Source organism: Coregonus clupeaformis, chromosome 12 (assembly GCF_020615455.1).
Source record: "Coregonus clupeaformis isolate EN_2021a chromosome 12, ASM2061545v1, whole genome shotgun sequence".
In the NCBI taxonomy this organism is placed as follows: Eukaryota; Metazoa; Chordata; class Actinopteri; order Salmoniformes; family Salmonidae; genus Coregonus; species Coregonus clupeaformis.
In genome coordinates, this window is record NC_059203.1 from 1,649,392 (window position 1) to 1,671,152 (window position 21,761).

A 21,761-nucleotide genomic window follows, 5' to 3' on the forward strand; every position below is an offset into this window, starting at 1 on the left:
CATACACCTTAGCCAAATACAATTAAACTTAGTTTTTCACAATTCCTGACATTTAATCCTAGTAACAATTAGGATCACCACTTTATTTAAAAAATGTGAAATGTCAAAATAATAGTAGAGAGAATGATTTATTTCAGCTTTTATTTCTTTCATCACATTCCCAGTGGGTCAGAAGTTTACATACACTCAATTAGTATTTGGTTGCATTGCCTTTAAATTGTTTAACTTGGGTCAAACGTTTCAGGTAGCCTTCCACAAGCTTCCCACAATAAGTTGGGTGAATTTTGGCCCATTCCACCTGACAGAGTTGGTGTAACTGACTCAGGTTTGTAGGCCTCCTTGCTCGCACACGCTTTTTCAGTTCTGCCCACACATTTTCTATAGGATTGAGGTCAGGGCTTTGTGATGGCCACTCCAATACCTTGACTTTGTTGTCCTTAAGCCATTTTGCCACAACTTTGGAAGTATGCTTGGGGTCATTGTCCATTTGGAAGACTCATTTGCGACCAAGTTTTAACTTCCTGACTGATGTCTTGAGATGTTGCTTGAATATATCCACATAATTTTCCTTCCTCATGATGCCATCTACTTTGTGAAGTGCACCCCCACAGCATGATGCTGCCACCCCAGTGCTTCACGGTTGGGATGGTGATCTTCGGCTTGCAAGTCTTCCCCCTTTTTCCTCCAAACATAACGATGGTCATTATGGCCAAACAGTTCTAATTTTGTTTCATCAGACCAGAGGACATTTCTCCAAAAAGTACAATCTTTGTCCCCATGTGCAGTTGCAAACCGTAGTCTTGCTTCTTTATGGCGGTTTTGGAGCAGTGGCTTCTTCCTTGCTGAGCGGCCTTTCAGGTTATGTCGATATAGGACTTGTTTTACTGTGGATATAGATACTTTTGTACCGGTTTCCTCCAACATCTTCACAAGGTCCTTTGCTGTTGTTCTGAGATTGATTTGCACTTTTCGCACCAAAGTACGTTCATCTCTAGGAGATAGAACGCGTCTCCTTCCTGAGCGTTATGACGGCTGCGTGGTCCCATGGTGTTTATACTTGTGTACTATTGTTTGTAAAGATGAACGTGGTACCTTCAGGCGTTTGGAAATTGCTCCCAAGGATGAACCAGACTTATGGAAGTCTACACATTTTTTTCTGAGTTCTTGGATTATTTCTTTTGATTTTCCCATGAAGTCACGCAAAGAGGCACTGAGTATGAAGGTAGGCCTTGAAATACATCCACAGGTTCACCTCCAATTGACTCAAATGATGTTAATTAGCCTATCAGAAGCTTCTATAGCCATTACATCATTTTCTGGAATTTTCCAAGCTGTTTAAGGGCACAGTCAACTTAGTGTTTGTAAACTTCTGATCCACTGGAATTGTGATACAGTGAATTATAAGTGAAATAATCTGTTTGTAAACAATTGTTGGAAAGATTACTTGTGTCAAGCACAAAGTAGATGTCCTAACCGACTTGCCAAAACTATAGTTCGTTAACAAGAAATTTGTGGAGTGGTTGAAAAACGAGTTTGAATGACTCCAACCTAAGTAAGTGTATGTAAACTTCCGACTTCAACTGTAAAATAAATACACAATAAATTAAAAGGTACAAACAATATATTGACATGGAGAATACAGTGAGGGAAAAAAGTATTTGATCCCCTGCTGATCTTGTACGTTTGCCCACTGACAAAGACATGATCAGTCTATAATTTTAATGGTAGGTTTATTTGAACAGTGAGAGACAGAATAACAACAACAAAATCCAGAAAAACACATGTCAAAAATTTTATAAATTGATTTGCATTTTAATGAGGGAAATAAGTATTTGACCCCATCTCAATCAGAAAGATTTCTGGACCCCAGGTGTCTTTTATACAGGTAACGAGCTGAGAGTAGGAGAACACTCTTAAAGGGAGTGCTCCTAATCTCAGCTTGTTACCTGTATAAAAGACACCTGTCCACAGAAGCAATCAATCAATCAGATTCCAAACTCTCCACCATGGCCAAGACCAAAGAGCTCTCCAAGGATGTCAGGGACAAGATTGTAGACCTACACAAGGCTGGAATGGGCTACAAGACCATCGCCAAGCAGCTTGGTGAGAAGGTGACAACAGTTGGTGCGATTATTCGCAAATGGAAGAAACACAAAATAACTTTAAATCTCCCTCAGCCTGGGAGTTGCAATGATCATGAGAACGGTGAGGAATCAGCCCAGAACTACACAGGAGGATATTGTCAATGATCTCAAGGCAGCTGGAACCATAGTCACCAAGAAAACAATTGGTAACACAATACGCCGTGAAGGACTGAAATCCTGCAGTGCCCGCAAGGTCCCCCTGCTCAAGAAAGCACATATACAGGGCCATCTGAAGTTTGCCAATGAACATCTGAATGATTCAGAGGAGAACTGGGTGAAAGTGTTGTGGTCAGATGAGACCAAAATCGAGCTCTTTGGCATCAACTCACCATCGCCGTGTTTGGAGGAGGAGGAATGCTGCCTATGACCCCAAGAACACCATCCCCACTTTCAAACATGGAGGTGGAAACATTATGCTTTGGGGGTGTTTTTCTGCTAAGGGGACAGAACAACCTCACCGCATCAAAGGGACGATGGACGGGGCCATGTACCGTCAAATCTTGGGTGAGAACCTCCTTACCTCAGCCAGGGCATTGAAAATGGGTCGTGGATGGGTATTCCAGCATGACAATGACCCAAAACACAAGGACAAGGCTACAAAGGAGTGGCTCAAGAAGAAGCACATTAAGGTCCTGGAGTGGCCTAGCCAGTCTCCAGACCTTAATCCCATAGAAAATCTGTGGAGGGAGCTGAAGGTTCGAGTTGCCAAACGTCAGCCTCAAAACCTTAATGACTTGGAGAAGATCTGCAAAGAGGAGTGGGACAAAATCCCTCCTGAGATGTGTGCAAACCTGGTGGCCAACTACAAGAAACGTCTGACCTCTGTGATTGCCAACAAGGGTTTTGCCACCAAGTACTAAGTCATGTTTTGCAGAGGGGTCAAATACTTATTTCCCTCATTAAAATGCAACTCAATTCATAAAATTTTTGACATGCGTTTTTTCTGGATTTGTTGTTGTTATTCTGTCTCTCACTGTTCAAATAAACCTACCATTAAAATTATAGACTGATCATGTCTTTGTCAGTGGGCAAACGTACAAGATCAGCAGGGGATCAAATACTTTTTCCCCTCATTGTATATTGACATGCAGAATATATTGTGGCACTCCAGGGGGTTTGATCTAGACTTTTACACAGATCAGACACAAGTGTGATACCTCAGTTTCAAGGGTGTTTATTTAAACCAATAAAGAAAAAGAAAAGAGTTCCAGTCTCCTCCAGGATCTCCTCTGGGGTAGAACACCGAGCCCCTCGGTTCTAGCAGACCGTGAGGACGTCTATCCAGTAGCAACCTCTCACTATCTCCAACCCTCCCGTGTGCTGCCCTCCTAGCAGCTTTATGGGCCCCGTACGGCTGGTGAGCAATCAGCCCCTATTAGCACCAATTAGTACTGGCCGGAGGACCTGAGTCATGTAGACTCCGTCTGTCACCAGGCCTTGACGAGTCTCCCCCTGGTGGCTTGTCCGTGGTACGCCACAATATTGACATGCAGAATATATTGACATGCAGAATATATTGACATGTAGATGATATATATATATATAATTTAAAAAAAATTCTAGGGGGTAGATCAGCTTTAATATTGCAGATAGATTGTAACTTCCATCAATGTAATTGTCTGCATCACTTCCAATCCCCCATATGTTTTTTCTCTCGCATATATATATATATATATATATATATATATATATATATAAATAAATACATATACATACATATAAATACATATATATATATCCTTTTAAAAATATATATTTCCCTTTATTACTTTCCAACCCCACCACCCCTTCCCTAATTGGAGTAAACCATTGAACAACAATGCTTAGGCCTCTACTTCCAGCATATACATACTATATACAGTGAGGGAAAAAAGTATTTGATCCCCTGCTGATTTTGTACGTTTGCCCACTGACAAAGAAATGATCAGTCTATAATAATAATGGTAGGTTGATTTGAACAGTGAGAGACAGAATAACAACAAAAAATCCAGAAAAAACGCATGTCAAAAATGTTATAAAACGATTTGCATTTTAATGAGGGAAATAAGTATTTGACCCCTCTCAATCAGAAAGATTTCTGGCTCCCAGGTGTCTTTTATACAGGTAACGAGCTGAGATTAGGAGCACACTCTTAAAGGGAGTGCTCCTAATCTCAGCTTGTTACCTGTATAAAAGACACCTGTCCACAGAAGGAATCAATCAATCAGATTCCAAACTCTCCACCAAGACCAAAGAGCTCTCCAAGGATGTCAGGGACAAGATTGTAGACCTACACAAGGCTGGAATGGGCTATAAGACCATCGCCAAGCAGCTTGGTGAGAACAGTTGGTGCGATTATTCGCAAATGGAAGAAACACAAAAGACCTGTCAATCTCCCTCGGCCTGGGGCTCCATGCAAGATCTCACCTCGTGGAGTTGCAATGATCATGAGAACGGTGAGGAATCAGCCCAGAACTACACGGGAGGATCTTGTCAATGATCTCAAGGCAGCTGGGACCATAGTCACCAAGAAAACAATTGGTAACACACTACGCCGTGAAGGACTGAAATCCTGCAGCGCCCGCAAGGTCCCCCTGCTCAAGAAAGCACATATACAGGCCCTTCTGAAGTTTGCCAATGAACATCTGAATGATTCAGAGGAGAACTGGGTGAAAGTGTTGTGGTCAGATGAGACCAAAATCGAGCTCTTTGGCATCAACTCAACTCGCCGTGTTTGGAGGAGGAGGAATGCTGCCTATGACCCCAAGAACACCATCCCCACCGTCAAACATGGAGGTGGAAACATTATGCTAAGGAAGTGTTTTTCTGCTAAGGGGACAGGACAACTTCACCGCATCAAAGGGACAATGGACGGGGCCATGTACTCCTTCCCTCAGCCAGGGCATTGAAAATGGGTATTCCAGCATGACAATGACCCAAAACACATGGCCAAGGCAACAAAAGAGTGGCTCAAGAAGAAGCACATTAAGGTCCTGGAGTGGCCTAGCCAGTCTCTAGACCTTAATCCCATAGAAAATCTGTGGAGGGAGCTGAAGGTTCGAGTTACCAAACGTCAGCCTCGAAACCTTAATGACTTGGAGAAGATCTGCAAAGAGGAGTGGGACAAAATCCCTCCTGAGATGTGTGCAAACCTGGTGGCCAACTACAAGAAACGTCTGACCTCTGTGATTGCCAACTAGGGTTTTGCCACCAAGTACTAAGTCATGTTTTGCAGAGGGGTCAAATACTTATTTCCCTCATTAAAATGCAAATCAATTGATAACATTTTTGACATGCGTTTTTCTGGATTTTTTTGTTGTTATTCTGTCTCTCACTGTTCAAATAAACCTACCATTAAAATTATAGACTGATCATGTCTTTGTCAGTTGGCAAATGTACAAAATCAGCAGGGGATCAAATACTTTTTTCCCCTCACTGTACATTTTATGGACACAGTCAATTTTACAATAATTCTATTTTGTTTGTTTTTACTCATGAACTTCCTCTACACTCAACCTCTCCGATCATTTTCATGATGTCCATCCGGTTTGCTTCTATATGCCATATCTTTCTAACTGTGCTCTTTCACAAAAGCTCTCAACCTATAACCTATATACTTATTATGGACACAGTATGGTTTACATTAGTTATCTTGTTGTTGTTAGTTGTTATTAGTCCCATGCTTCAACTCCATTCAAAACCTCCCATCTATCTCTTAACACCATCCATATTGGATTTCTATTTGCCATATATTTTTCAACTGTACTGTGATGTTTTACAAACATTCTGAACCCTTCTATTCTCATTGTTTCTACAGATTGTAAATTGAAAATAAACATTTTTGTTAAAAGTATTATTATATTATTGATCGATTGACTATGACTTTTCAGATCACCCAGTAGTGCTATCTGCAGGATTAGCTCCAGGTAAATATAGCAATCCTTTAGCCATTCCTGGACCTGTGTCCAAAAACAAGCTACAAATGGACAGTACCAAAACAAATGATCGAATGATTCTGTCTCTTCGCAGCAAAATCTGCAGAGCTGGGAAGATTGTATCCCCCATATAAATAACATTCTATTGGTATCAAGAATTTTATATAATAATTTAAATTGAAAACTTATAAGTTTTGAATCCGGCGTCGTTTTGCGCATCAGTTTATAAACTGGAATCGGTACGTCAAAAATCTCTTCCCAACTATTTTGCAATCTATATGGGACGGCTGTCAATCCTTTGGTCCTTAAATGAAACTGTTATACTTTGTTATTTATTACGATTTTCTTTAACCAATTATGTTCTTTAATGCAGGGCCGACAGACAAGTTCCTTACTTTTTCCCCCTTCCTTCCACTTTCCTCTTCCATTTTTGCGGTAATGCTGCAAGTATTTGGTTGTAATTTTGGGTAGAGCAGACATTTCCATATGTTTTTGTTAGCTGCATGTGCGACATAACTCCACCAGTCCTACCTATGATATAATCTACGAAGATTATACCTTTTTTTGACAGGTATTTACCTTTCCATGGTAGCAAGATCTTATCTATTTTTGCTAACTTTCTATAAAAATGTATTGGAGTGAGATAATTTGTTTCATTTGGGATATGTATTCCGAGTATATCCACATCACCATCTGACCATTTTATTGGTAAACTACATGGTAATGTAAACATTTTATTTTATAGTGATCCAATACGTAATATATAGTACATTTATCATAATTTGGTTGTAATCCAGAGAGGTTAGAAAATGTATCTAGATCCTATATGAGGCTGTGGAGGGATTCAAGTTGTGGATTTAAAAGAAAACATGAATCATCAGCGTACAATGACACCTTTGTTTTTAAGCCCTGAATTTCTAATCCCTTGATATTATTGTTGGATCTGATTTTAATAGCTAACATTTCGATGGCCATAATAAATAGATATGCCGATAGTGGACAACCTTGTTTCACTCCTCTTGACAGTTTAAAACTTTCTGAGAAATAGCCATTATTTACTATTTTACACCTAGGGTTACTATACATGAGTTTAACCAATTTTATAAGAGATTCTCCAAAATTGAAATGCTCCAGGCATTTATATATAAACCACAGTCGTACTTTATCAAATGCTTTTTCAAAGTCTGCTATGAATAGCAGGTCTGGTTTCCCAGATTTTTCATAGTGTTCTATTGTTTCCAGTACTTGCCTTATATTATCTCCAATGTATCGTCCATGTAAAAAACCTGTCTGATTAGAATGAATAATGTCCGACAATCCCTTTTTAATTCTATGCGCTAGACATTTTGCTAGAATTTTTTGCATCACAACACTGAAGTGTAAGGGGCCTCCAATTTTTTTAATGGACTGGATCTTTATATTTTACACTTGTATCCTGTTTCAGAAATAATGAAATCAGACCTTCTTCTTGAGTGTCTGATAATCTACCATTTACATAGGAGTGGTTAAAACATGCTAATAACGGTCCTCTGAGTATATCAAAAAAGGTTTGGTATACCTCGACTGGTATGCCATCCAACCCTGGAATTTTCCCGGACTTAAAGTCTTTAATTGCATCCAGAAGTTCCTCCTCTGTAATTTCACCTTCACATGAGTCGTTCTGTATGGCTGTTAATTTTACATTATCAATAGAAAAAAAATCTCTACAATTAGCTTCAGTTAGAGGAGATGGAGGCGACTGAAACGAAAACATATGCTTAAAGTACTTTGTTTCCTCCTTCAAAATATCATTTGGTGAAACATGGGTAGAATATATTGACATGGAGAATAGATTGACATGCAAAATATATTGACATGTAGAATATATTGACATGTATACAAGAGTATTGTGACTATCAAAATAGACACCATTGAAATCTATAAATCTATATTTCTACGCAGGGCAAATTATACATCAAAGATGAATACTACTATCACTCCCATGTATATGCTGCCATGGTGCAACGGCAATGCATTTGTTTGATAGAACAGTTCACATGACTACAATCATTTAAGCTTTAAAGGTACTTTCTTCCCCTTTTACCAGTCTTAAACTCCCTTTGAATTTTATCATACAGTATTAGTATTTTTTATCATATTGTTCTCATGTAGTGTCACATTCTGTCGTACAGGTTTCTCCATACGTCTTATTTCACCATCTGACTAATGCAATTGCACCATTTTGCTGCACCTTTTTTGTCACTGGTTCATCTTGATTATAATTGTCAGTTCATCTACTTGTCTGCCTCTTGCTGATTTCATGAAGGAAGTATTGCTGCTCGGAGCCATTGTGAGAGCGCTTACTCAACGTCAGATGTGGGAGAGGTAGGCGAACTTCCGACTTCTGACTAAATTATGAAGGGGGAAACATTGTCTGTTAGCAGGTTTTTGTTCCAACCCAACACTAACACATCTGATTCAAATGATCCGACTGCTCATGCGATTCAATCTAGAGTAGTTAGGAACTGGTGTGTTAGTGCTGGGCTGGAATAAAACCTTGCGTACACGGCTCTCCAGGACCAGGCTCTTGGCCACCCGCCCTGTTCTTGAACTGCAGCTCTGGTCACACGTCCCCCATCCACGCCCTCCTTGCCTGGGCCCTCATGGCCGTGTTCTGCGGCGGCCCCGGCTGCCTCACTTCCACCCTGCCCTCCACCCCACGGCTACAGCGCCCCAGGTGGGCCATGTATCTCTGGGCGTGGGCACCCCGGTGCCAGGTGCGTAGCTGGGAGTCATGTTTCTGGTGGGCGAACAGCTCCGTCTCGTCCAGGTGAGGCTTGAGGCGCACACCCTGCGCCCGCTCCTGCCAGTGGAAGAGGAAGAGCTGCCGGGTGCTCTTCCTCTGGCCCCAGCGCGTGGCGGTTCTCAGAGCTGTCATGCCCTCAGCGTCCTCCAGTTGGAGTTGGGCGCCACACACCAGTAGCTCCTGGATGGACTGCAACTGGCCCTGGGCAGCGGCCGCGTGGAGGGCCCCGCGCCCCAGGGGAGTCTGGCCCCTAACGTTGGCCCCTACAAAGATAACCGGGTCACGTTCATTAGGCAGACAGAAAAAAACGGACTGAAACAAGGAGGGACTGGCTTGACTTTTGCTTTCTTTTGCAAAACTTTTTCCTTTGCATGGCCTAATTAACATGACCCAGATATAGCCAGCGTACCTGAAAAATGTACATCTTCAGGAATTAAAAATAAGAAAATACAGACCTATTACTATATATTAATCGAAGTTCACAAGGCATTTTTGAATGATTTATATTAGTCCTAGATAAATATTTTTTCACAGAGCATGGAGGGGGATCAGGGGCATCATGCACCCCCAAAATCTCAGGGGGCACAAAGTACGCGAGGGGTGGTCTGGAGCGGGGCCAGGTCCTCCGTCCATAAATTGGAGAGTTTTGCATTTTTCAAACACCTGAAACAGTTCTTTCCTGCAATCTAGAGCCATAATCACTATACTTAATTATATGTAAAAAAATATATATATTTTTTTTTCTGCATCTCTAAGCATAACTCTTGAGCTGTCTGTATCATCCTGACTGGTGGTTCTTTTATTAAATGAACTAAATATGCTTCTCTGCATCTCTGCTAAAATCTGGGTAAAATATTTAAATTAATGCGAGTCTTATTCAGTACATTTAGTTACTGCTTGCTTTTCTAAAGTCTACCAACCTTGCCAGCAGGCATGCCAGCTAAGATAGTTAGACAAGCTAATTACTCTTACTTGATTGATAGCCTGAAATGGCTTCTTGGTAGCTGGGAGATCAGGAATCTATCTGGGCTAGCAAAAGCCAACTTCATAAAATTGCTAAGTGGCTAATAGTATTTCAGAGGTTATATGTTTTTTGTAGTTTTGTTTTACATAGCAAATCTGAGGGGGCACCTGCCCCTGTGCCCGCTATGGGCATGGCGCCTCTGAGGAGGATGTCTACAGGTTTTTCTAGTGCGCCGGTGATATCCAGATGTTTTGCCTCTGCGGTGGTGGGTACCTTGTTGGAGCAGGAAGCGGACAGCGGGCATGTGTCCACGGTGGGCACTGATGAACAGAGCAGAGAAGAGACGGTGAGAGAGCCAGGAGGGAGCTCCACCCATAGAACCCATAGCACTGGGATGGGAGGAACGTGGCGGTGCTGGTTTGGACATCACACTCTTGAGCTACGTGAAATAAAGAGGAAAATAGTCATTTTTATGTGTGAAAAGTAGAAATGTTCATCCTAAAAAAAGGGAAGAGTGAAGTTAATAAGGTCTACATGTTGTAATAACAGCTGTGAGATGTTGTTTAGATGTGCAGTAAGTACCGGCTAGCCACATTACATCAAATAAGGAGGTGGATCTTTCAGCATGTCTAGTAAAGAAATGCAGTATTGCTATTACTATTTTTGGTGATGATGGTTCTTTTTTTTAAATTATGATCAATATTGACCTGAGCCATAGAGAGTCTCTGTGTATGACTGCTGTAGACTGTTCTAGGTTTTTCTTTTATGCCACATCACCTTGAGTACATCCCCAGTAGCTGCAGCTATCACAAGCTCAGCCCATCCATGGTAAGGCCAGATCATCAGGGTGACAGTAGTTCCAGGGACGATGTCATTACAGTGAATAGTGGTGTCATCATAAAGGTCACCTGTTGGGTGGAGTATACATTGGGTCTGGTCAGACAAGCACATCATTAGATAATTAGGCCAACTGGAAAACACCCTATAATCAAATGTTCACCATGATGGGCCTGTCACTACTAGCCTACTTTTGAGATTTATAAGGGCTGTGATTCTAACTTCATTAAACCCATTAAAAATAAATGAATACATCTAAGAAATTAATTAACAACGACTTCCCATTTCTTATTAAAATATAAACCAGCAAATGAGATCAAACATATTTATTTGACCTTTATCCAGGTAGCATACTCTCTGGAAGTCTGTGGGAATCCCAACCACTAATTCCATGGCGTTTTTTAGCTCTCTGATTCTCATATTGTGCTGACAGTCGGGCACAACGAACATCTCTCCAGTTTCACGCAGCCTGGCACCAAGACTGAACTTGACTTTCTCCGACGGGTCACGGTAAATTGCACTTTTGGGTCTCGGTACACTCTTCGAGTCGCTGTCGCGGTAAATCATCGCACTTTTGGGTCTCGGTACTTGAAGTGGAATCCTGTTCGTTGAGGTGTTAAAATATGCCATTGAATTGCTCATAGAAACGCGCTGAATAATTTTTGCATATTGCAAATGGTTTAGAATTGGAAAATAATTAATGAATGAATTTTCTTCAGTTTGGAATGCTGTGTCTGACTACTGTTGCTAAGGTGATAGTCGTTGGAGTCCTATTTTTTTAATGACGTCATCATTTCCCAATCAAAAGTTTGTACCGAACATTAATAGGTGTCACATATCAGTTTGCAAATAATGTAAAAAAACAATATTGAGTTAATAAAGCCACATACAAACATGGTCTATTTTTTGCTTTCTTGCATAAGGCAGCTCCAAAATGCAGCTCCAATCTCCGTGCTTTCTTGCCCTTTGTGCTGTTGTCTGTGCCCAATAATGTTTGTACCATGTTTTGTGCTGCTACCATGTTGTGCTGCTGCCATGTTGTGTTGCTACCGTGTTGTTGTCATGTGTTGCTACCATGCTGTGTTGTCATGTGTTGCTGCCATGTTGTGTTGTTGTCTTAGGTCTCTCTTTATGTAGTGTTGTGGTGTCTCTCTTGTCATGATGTGTGTTTTGTCCTATATTTTAATTTTTAATCCCAGCCCCCGGTCCCGCAGGAGGCCTTTTGCCTTTTGGTAGGCCGTCATTGTAAATAAGAATTTGTTCTTATCTGACTTGCCTAGTTAAATAAAGGTTAAATATATATTTATTATTTTATTCTGTGGTGGTGGGGCAGTCAGAGGAAAATACAGAGTGTAGGGGTTGGTAATGTTCTCTAGTTGTTCCATTATTGGCTCAGTGTTCTGTCACTCATTGGGACACTATGTCACCGCAAAATCTACAGGGAGAGCTAGAAAGTTCAAGCCCCTTTGGGTGCTGTCATAGATTTACAGTAGAAGTGCCCGTTCCAAGAAGGCTCAAGGTCATTGGTCACAGATAAAATGACATCAAATCATGTTTTATCTACCAAAGCTTTGATTGGACTGATCATGTCAACATCATACTTTCAAAATCTTAGCTAGCAAGCTAGACAAGCAGTCATCATCATGAATCACGTTGACAATCTACTGGTAAATCCTTTTCAATCCTTGTCATATGAAGAGAAATTAGAGATAAAACGTCTCGATGCTATTCAGCCATTGGACATAAACATTACACAACAAGTCGGAAATCGCAAATTCAACAATGAGTGGTTTGGATGGAAGCAGTGGCTAACTGTAAGCATCTCAAAGGAATCACTATTTCGCTTCCCTGCCTGCTATTCAATGGACAGGGTGTGTTGTCCAAGTCTGGGTTTAAGGATTTTAAAACATCTGTCTGAAAGAGTCTCAAAACATGTGAATTGTGCATCACATATAGACAATGCTGTTAAACTGGGATTACTGGGGAAATCAAACATTTTGGCTCAGCTAGACACCGCATATAGACGTGCCATCAACCTTCCCAACCAACAGACGGAGGAGAATAGGTATGTGCTTGCCAGAATGATAGCATGCATTAAATTGTGTGGCAATTGTGAGACAGCACTGCAGGGCCTGTTTGCACAACTGTTCTGAGTTGGTGGTGCACATGTAGCCTATAGCATGTTTTATAACACACAAAGTAAGCAATGGATCATTCTAACGTTGCCTAATTCAGAACATGGGCCGTTCTTACAGTATTCTCCCTGTACACCAAGTCAGAACCGTAGGATAAATAACGTGGGCACATAAGCAGACAATAAAAGCTCTTACAATATTCGATGATGACATTTCTCTAAAACAGGCTATAGGCTACATGTGCATTACCAAGTCAGAACAGTAGGCTATATGCCTATTCGTTCAGATCTTTTGAAATGGACAGCGACATAATTCAGAACATATTGTAAGATCTTTCATTGTCTGTTTAAGTGCCCCCGTTATTTACCCTACGGTTCAGACTTGGTGTACTGGCAGAATACTGTAAGAACGGCCCATGTTCCGAATTATGTCGCTGTCCATTTCAAAAGTGCTGAACGAATAGGCGGCGTATAGGCTACATCCGTCTCAGCTCGCTACATCCATCTCAGCTCGCTACATCCGTCTCAGCTCACTACATCCGTCTCAGCTCGCTACATCCGTCTCAGCTCGCTACATCCGTCTCAGCTCGCTACATCCGTCTCAGCTCGCTCATGTCTTAATCCAAATGACGGTTTGTCTCTTAACCACTTAACGTTATTTACGCCATAGTTTGTACGTTTGTATAGGTCTATGTCATTAGTAAGCTATTCATTATTATAGGCAACGTTAGAATTATGCATTTAATTGTTTTGCTTACTTTGTGTGTTATAATTAGCTCAGGTGCTTTTCTCCACGAGGAGGGGATACTATAATGTAATGTTGTTAGGTCTGTAAGTTACAGACCCAACAACATTACATTATAGTATCCCCTCCTCGTAACCATGGTTACCAGTGATACAGCCTGGAATCGTACCAGGGGGTCTGTAGTGATGCCTCAAGCACTGAGATGCAGTGCCTTAGACCGCTGCACCACTCGAGAGCCCAGAATAATAATGAAGACATCAAAACTATGAAATAACACATATGGAATCATGTAGTAACCAAAAAAGTGTTATACAAATCAAAATATATTTTATATTTGAGATTCTTCAAATAGCCACCCTTTGCCTAGATGACAACTTTACACACTCTTGGCATTCTCTCAACCAGCTTCACCTGGAATACTTTCCCAACAGCCTTGAAGGAGTTCCCACATATGCTGAGCACTTGTTGGCTGCTTTTCCTTCACTCTGCGGTACGACTCATTCCAAACCATCTCAATTTGGTTGAGGTCGGGGGATTGTGGAGGCCAGGTCATCTGATGCAGCACTCCATCACTCTCCATCTTGGTAAAATAGCCCTTACACAGCCTGGAGGTGTGTTGGGTCATTGTCCTGTTGAAAAACAAATGATAGTCCCACTAAACCCAAACAAGATGGGATGGCGTATCGCTGCAGAATGCTATGGTATCCATGCTGGTTAAGTGTGCCTTGAATTCTAAATAAATCACAGTGTCACCAGCAAAGCACCCCCACACCATAACACCTCCTCCTCCATGCTTTATTGTGGTAAATACACATGCAGAGATAATCTGTTCACCCACACCGCGTCTCACAAAGACACGGCGGTTGGAACCAAAACCTCCAATTTGGACTCCAGACCTAAGGAAACATTTCCACCGGTCTAATGTCCATTGCTCATGTTTCTTGGCCCAAGCAAGTCTCTTCTTCTTATTGGTGTCCTTTAGTAGTGGTTTCTTTGCAGCAATTCGACCATGAAGGCCTGATTCACACAGTCTTCTCTGAACAGTTGATGTTGAGATGTGTCTGTTACTTGAACCCTGTGAAGCATTTATTAGGGCTGCAATTTCTGAGGCTGGTAACTCTAATGAACTTATCCTCTGCAGCAGAGGTAACTGTTTGAATGGTAAATGACGAGACAGAGGCATTGATGCGAGTAACCAGTCTTGTTCAGTATATTGCAATACATCCGGGTATCTCAAGTACACCGGTAAAACACTGGAGTTGCAGTAATTAACATTTACCAACAGATGGCATCATTGTGCCATCTTCCACCCATAACATCTTCCCTTTTATAAAATAGGACAGGAGCTGTCAATTCACTAACAAAACAAACCTAGTAGTAATTTCCAACATGAACAGTTTAGTATTATTATTATTTTATTTTTTTCAGTTAACCACTTAACACATTTTGATACTCTCTTCACTTTTATCTCTGTCTGTCAACAATCCCTAATGGGAAACCTACAGATTAAGTATTTTTGGTGGCTGGGACAGACGCCCGCAGCGTGAAAAGACAGGGGGCTTGTCTGCGTGGACTGCGGGCTCCCGCACAGGCGTGTCACCTGACTGTCTAAGGGGAGTATTGATGGGCGAGGGAGTGGCCGACCTGTGATCCCCTGGCTCTTCGCCCAGTGCCTCAGGCCCCATGTGTCTTGCTGGGGTTCCGTCTTTTGTCATGCGACCCCTATGACCATCAGAGTTCTGAGTAGATGCTGGCTCAGCAATCCGAAGGTCAACCCTGTTACGACGGTACAGTGATCCATTCACTTCGACCAAGTAGGAGCGTGGTGCCACTTTCTGTACACAGGATCCGAGTCTCCAGAGGCCCGTCCGGTCCCCTGGTAGTGGCTTCATTCGCACCGTTTCACCCACCCTGAGCTCAGGTAAGTCTTTTGCTGATTTGTCGTAGATGAACTTGGAGACCTGTCTTCTGTGACGTAGCTTCACCAGCACGTCTGTCACCACACATGGCTCCTGTCAGGTGGATGAATTATCTTGACAAAGGATAAAATGCTCACTAACAGGGATGTAAACAAATTTGTGCACAAAATTTGAGATAAATACGCTTTTTGTGTGTATGGAACATTTCTGGGATCTTTTATTTCAGCTCATGAAACATGGGACCAGAACTTTACATGTTGCGTTTATATTTTTGACCAGTGTAGTAGTCTATCAAAGTAATCAGAACAGATATTTTAATATATTTAACTTTGACTATATTTCACCACTTCACTTAAGTAAAAATACGTTTTAAACTTCAAGTATCACACAAATACTTTTAAAGAAGCAAGTCACAATTTTCCTTCATGGAAAATCACCTAGCTGAGTTTTATATTAATAAAAAATCTGTGTTGCAGGTGTTTTGAACCTTTGTGACAATGGTGTGACACTCATTTGCACAATTCATTTGTTGGTTTTTCTGATTTATATTATACATTTAATTACAGAATACTAAAAATAACAATACATAAAACATATTTTAAAAGAAACCATTGAATATTACAAAGGTTGTGAATTGCAAAGTTATGATATAAAATCTTTGAACAATGGTACATAATTGAAAAGAAAAATAAATGTAATTAAATGCATATACACTACCGGTCAAAAGTTTTAGAACACCTACTCATTCAAGGGTTTTTCTTTATTTTTACTATTTTCTACATTGTAGAATAATAATGTAGACATCAAAACTATGAAATAACACATATGGAATCATGTAGTAATCAAAATGTATTTTATATTTGAGATTCTTCAAATATCCACCCTTTGCCTTGATGACAGTTTTGCACACTCTTGGCATTCTCTCAACCAGCTTCATGAGGTAGTCACCTGGAATGCATTTCAATTAACAGGTGTGCCTTCTTAAAAGTTAATTTGTGGAATTTCTTTCCTTCTTAATGCGTTTGAGCCAATCAGTTGTGTTGTGACAAGGGAGGGGGGGTATACAGAAGATGGTATTTTACCAAATAGGGCTAAGTCCATATTTTGGCAAGAACAGCTCAAATAAGCAAAGAGAAACGACAGTCCATCATTACTTTAAGACATGAAGGTTAGTCAATATGGAACATTTCAAGAACTTTGAAAGTTTCTTCAAGTGCAGTCGCAAAAACCATCAAGCGCTATGATGAAACTGGCTCTCATGAGGACCGCCACAGGAATGGAAGACCCAGAGTTACCTCTGCTGCAGAGGGTAGGTTCATTAGAGTTACCAGCCTCAGAAATTGCAGCCCAAATAAATGCTTCACAGAGTTCAAGTAACAGACACATCTCAACATCAACTGTCCAGAGGAGACTGTGTGAAATCAGGCCTTCATGGTCGAATTTCTGCAAAGAAACCACTACTAAAGGCCAGCAATAAGAAGAAGAGACTTGCTTGGGCCAAGAAACACGGGCAGACCGGTGGAAATGTGTCCTTTGGTCTGGAGTTCAAATTGGAGGTTTTGGTTCCAACCGCTGTGTCTTTGTGAGACGCGGTGTGGGTGAACGGATGATCTCTGCATGTGTATTTACCACCGTAAAGCATGGAGGAGGTGTTATGGTGTGGGGGCGCTTTGCTGGTGACACTGATTTATTTAGAATTCAAGGCACACTTAACCAGCATGGCTACCACAGTATTCTGCAGCGATACGCCATCCCATCTGGTTTGGGCTTAGTGGGACTATAATTCGTTTTACAACAGGACAATGACCCAACCCAGGCTGTGTAAGGGCTATTTTACCAAGAAGGAGAGTGATGGAGTGCTGCATCAGATGACCTGGCCTCCACAATCCCCCAACCTCAACCAAATTGAGATGGTTTGGGATGAGTCGGACCGTAGAGTGAAGGAAAAGCAGCCAACAAGTGCTCAGCATATGTGGGAACTCCTTCAAGGCTGTTGGAAAAGTATTCCAGGTGAAGCTGGTTGAGAGAATGCCAAGAGTGTGCAACGCTGTCATCAAGGCAAAGGGTGGCTATTTGAAGAATCTATATATTCTGATTTGTTTAACAATTCTGTGGTTACTACATTATTCCATGTGTGTTATTTCATAGTTTTGATGTCTTCACTATTATTCTACAATGTAGAAAATAGTAAAAATAAAGAGAAATCCTTGAATGAGTAAGTGTTCTAAAACTTTTGACCGGTAGTGTATATTAACAGTTCAACCACATAAAGAAAACAAGATGGGGAAAATTGCAGACAGATGAGATGAGTTAGGTAGGCTATAGTACTACCGCAGTGAACATTTCCATAAGATGGAAGACAGACTTGAGATGCACGCCACACCGCAATCAGTTTATGATCTCAAGTCGTGTCTATGGTCAAAAATGGGTTGCCATGTGTACAGGAGAGAAAAAAAGAGATGAAAAAGACTTCAAAAGTGACTTGGTGACAGCTCCCATTATATTCACACTCATGTCTCTACAGAAAACCCTACAACTGGCCTTGGCTCCTCGGACTACGCAGGTTTGACTATACAATGCTTGCCAATGTTTGGAAGTTATTTGTTCTCCAACAAACTTATTTCACCACTACTGAGATATAATGGTCTTGGAACACAAACCCAGGGCACACAACCATTCCTATACTGTACAATTTATTGTGGTCAGTGGACCGACTGACCAAAAAGTTACCATTTAACCATAGATCTGCTGTCATGATGTCGACCAAAATGGTATTGGGATCCACAATGTTGAAGTGGATAAGGGGGAGTGCTTCACAGGTCTTTACCAAACTATCAATCTCTTTTTCTGCTTCTTCGTTCTACAACAAACTCTGTCACTTTATCATATGTAATAAGCCCTTGAGTCGAGAACACCCAAAATAACCTCCCTCCCCCCAAAAACACAATTGAAGGACTGTATGCCAAATGGCACCCTATTCCCTATACAGTGCACTACTTTTGACCAGAGCCCTATAGGCCCTGGTCAAAAGTAGTGCACTATAAAAGGAATAGGGTTCCATTTGGGACGCAGAAATGACTTGCCCGCTGACACCAGAGGTTTATTCAGGGGAGAGCAATGTTACAGAATGTACAGATAATGATGCATTGTGTATGGAAGAATCACAATTCTAGTATGTCTATCTATACATTACATTTCTATCTGCGACGTTCTAAAGCGCTGTACCCCATTCTATAAGCTAATCTATCATTCTAAAAAGGTTTCTTAACCCAAACGCCCCTATGGCAATACTGGCCCGAGTAATGGCCACACAGAGGTATTTCATTGGTCTCTGCCAAAAATGGGAGACTTGGGTCACATTATTGACGTGGTAAACACACAGAGGGAAGAAGCCATGAGTTCATTAACATCTTTCGTTTTGTCAAAAAAGTGTCCAATATGACTTAGGAGTGCCGAGTGGTGCGGCTGTTCCTTCTCCTAAGCAGTACTGGTTACGGAGGCCCTTGAAGACAATATGAAAAGAGAGAGAGAGAGGAACTGTGATGAGACCAGAGGACCTGAGAGAGCTGCCTGGATACGGATGGGTTGAGGTGACTCGACGACGAGACGCGAGCCACTTGGTGGGTTGCTTTCCACCTGGGATCCGACGCCATTTTGCGGTGGCTGGTTTAGCTTAGCTAGGTGCCGTTTTCAGATCGAGTGTGTGTGTGTGTGTGTGTATATGAGTGTGTGTATGAGTGTGTGTGTATATGAGAGTGTGTGTGTATGAGTGTTATTGCACACAGATTGAGTCCATGCAACTTATTATGTGACTTGTTAAGCAAATGTTTACTCCTGAACGTATTTAGGCTTGCCATAACAAAGGGGTTGAATACTTATTGACTCAAGACATTTCAGCTTTTCATTATTAATTAATTTGTAAACATTTCTAAAAACATCATTCCACTTTGATATCATGGTGTATTGTGTGTAGGACAATGACAAAACATCTACATTTAATCAATTGTAAATTCAGGCTGTAACACAACTAAATGTGGAAAAGGGGAAGGGGTCTGAATATTTCCGAATGCACTGTTTGTTTTTTCAAGATGATTGATGAGAAAAGTATCATCCAACCCATTGGGTATCTCACTACACCCCCATATGTCATGTCTTGAAATATGCAGACAGACGGATTACAAGTATATTTACATTGTAATACTCCTGACAGACAACTATCTAACTCTGCGAGATATATAACTTCTTTTTTTTTATACAGAAATACAGCCAGTATATATCTTGGGGCGGCAGGTAGCTTAGTGGTTAAGAGCGTTGTGCCAGTAACCGAAAGGTCGCTGGTTCTAATCCCCGAGCCGACTAGGTGAAAAATCTGTTGATGTGCCCTTGAGCAAGGCACTTAACCCGAATTGCTCCTGTAAGTCGCTCTGGATAAGAGCGTCTGCTAAATATGTAAAATCTTAAACTTGATTGCTGACATGCAATTTATTTTGGGACTACATGAACAATGGACTAATGAAACAAACATTTCGTTTTTGGGTGTAGTTTTTCTTTAACTTGGGCCCAGACAATATCTCTGAGCTCGACTACAAAGGGATACTTTGGGATTTTGATGCTCTTATCCAGAGCGACTTACAGGAGCAATTAGGGTTAAGTGCCTTGCTAAAGGGCACAGCGACAGATTTTTTTCCCCCCACCTAGTCCGCTCTGGGATTCTAACCAGCGACATTTCTGTTACCGGCCCAACGCACTTAACCGTTGAAGAAGTAGTCAAAACATAATAGGGGAGGAGACAAGTTGGCATGTTGTATACATACATTTAACATAACGAATTAGCTGCAATAGTATGTTTGGCATGGCTCGTACTGTTAAAGCAACATTTACTTTCATGATGTTTCTTTCTACTGTGTTAATGGACGTGCTTCCTTTGGTACATACAATCTATACTGAACAAAAATATAAACTGAACATGCAACAATTTCAACGATTTTACTGAGTTATAGTTCATATAAGGTAATTCATTAGGCCATAATCTATGGATTTCACATGACTGGGCAGAGGTGCAGCCATGGGTGGGCCTGGGTGGGCATAGTCCCACCCACTTGGGAGCCAGGCCTAGCCAATCAGAATATGTTTTTTTTTCCCACAAAAGGGCTTTATTACAGAAAGAAATACTCCTGTTTCATCAGCTGTCCGGGTGGCTGGTCTCAGATGATCCCGCAGGTGAAGAAGCCGGATGTGGAGGTCCTGGGCTGGCGTGGTTACACGTGTTCTGCGGTTGTAAGGCCGGTTGGATGTACTGTTTAATCATCTTCTTGATATGCCACACCTGTCAGGTGGATGTATTATCTTGGCGAAGGAGAAATGCTCACTAACAGGGATGTAAACAAATTTGTGCGTATGGAACATTTCTGGGATCTTTTAATTCAGCTCATGAAACATGGGACCAACACTTTACATGTTGCGTTTATATTTCTGTTCAGTGTAGATATTTATATGACATGCCCTACTAGTCACTTAGGAATGATACTCTTTCTGTCTCATCATTCCGGGCATGTAAACTGGCTTCGGTGCTGAAGGGAGTGTTGGATATCATCAGGTGAGTACATTAGTGCTGCTTAACCCACCTGTTTGTCTGTGTGTCAGCCACACAGGGACTTATGTTTTCACCTGTCGCCTACTGAATCATCCACTTGGTAGGGCGTATCTATTCATCCTCTTCTGGAAAGACATTACAGAACTGGCTACTACTGTCAGACAGTACAATGACTGAACTGGCTACTACTGTCAGACAGTACAATGACAGAACTGGCTACTACTGTCAGACAGTACAATGACAGAACTGGCTACTACTGTCAGACAGTACAATGACAGAACTGGCTACTACTGTCAGACAGTACAATGACAGAACTGGCTACTACTGTCAGACAGTACAATGACAGAACTGGCTACTACTGTCAGACAGTACAATGACAGAACTGGTTACTACTGTCAGACAGTACAATGACAGAACTGGTTACTACTGTCAGACAGTACAATGACAGAACTGGTTACTACTGTCAGACAGTACAATGACAGAACTGGTTACTACTGTCAGACAGTACAATGACAGAACTGGCTACTACTGTCAGACAGTACAATGACAGAACTGGCTACTACTGTCAGACAGTACAATGACAGAACTGGCTACTACTGTCAGACAGTACAATGACAGAACTGGCTACTACTGTCAGACAGTACAATGACAGAACTGGCTACTACTGTCAGACAGTACAATGACAGAACTGGCTACTACTGTCAGACAGTACAATGACAGAACTGG

The 21,761-nt window shown here is 41.4% G+C and overlaps 1 protein-coding gene across 1 annotated transcript; it reads right to left on the reverse strand.

Moving 5' to 3' along the window:
• Positions 1-7,827: 7,827 nt before the first annotated feature.
• On the reverse strand, positions 7,828-11,352 carry LOC121578609 (ankyrin repeat domain-containing protein 60). The gene is made up of 4 exons (XM_041892972.2): positions 10,980-11,352; positions 10,585-10,715; positions 10,081-10,246; positions 7,828-9,106 (listed from the first exon to the last, which is right to left on the reverse strand). Exons 1-4 carry the CDS (start codon positions 11,284-11,286, stop codon positions 8,661-8,663), a joined length of 1,050 nt encoding a protein of 349 aa, XP_041748906.1. The 5' UTR covers positions 11,287-11,352; the 3' UTR covers positions 7,828-8,660.
• Positions 11,353-21,761: the final 10,409 nt, after the last annotated feature.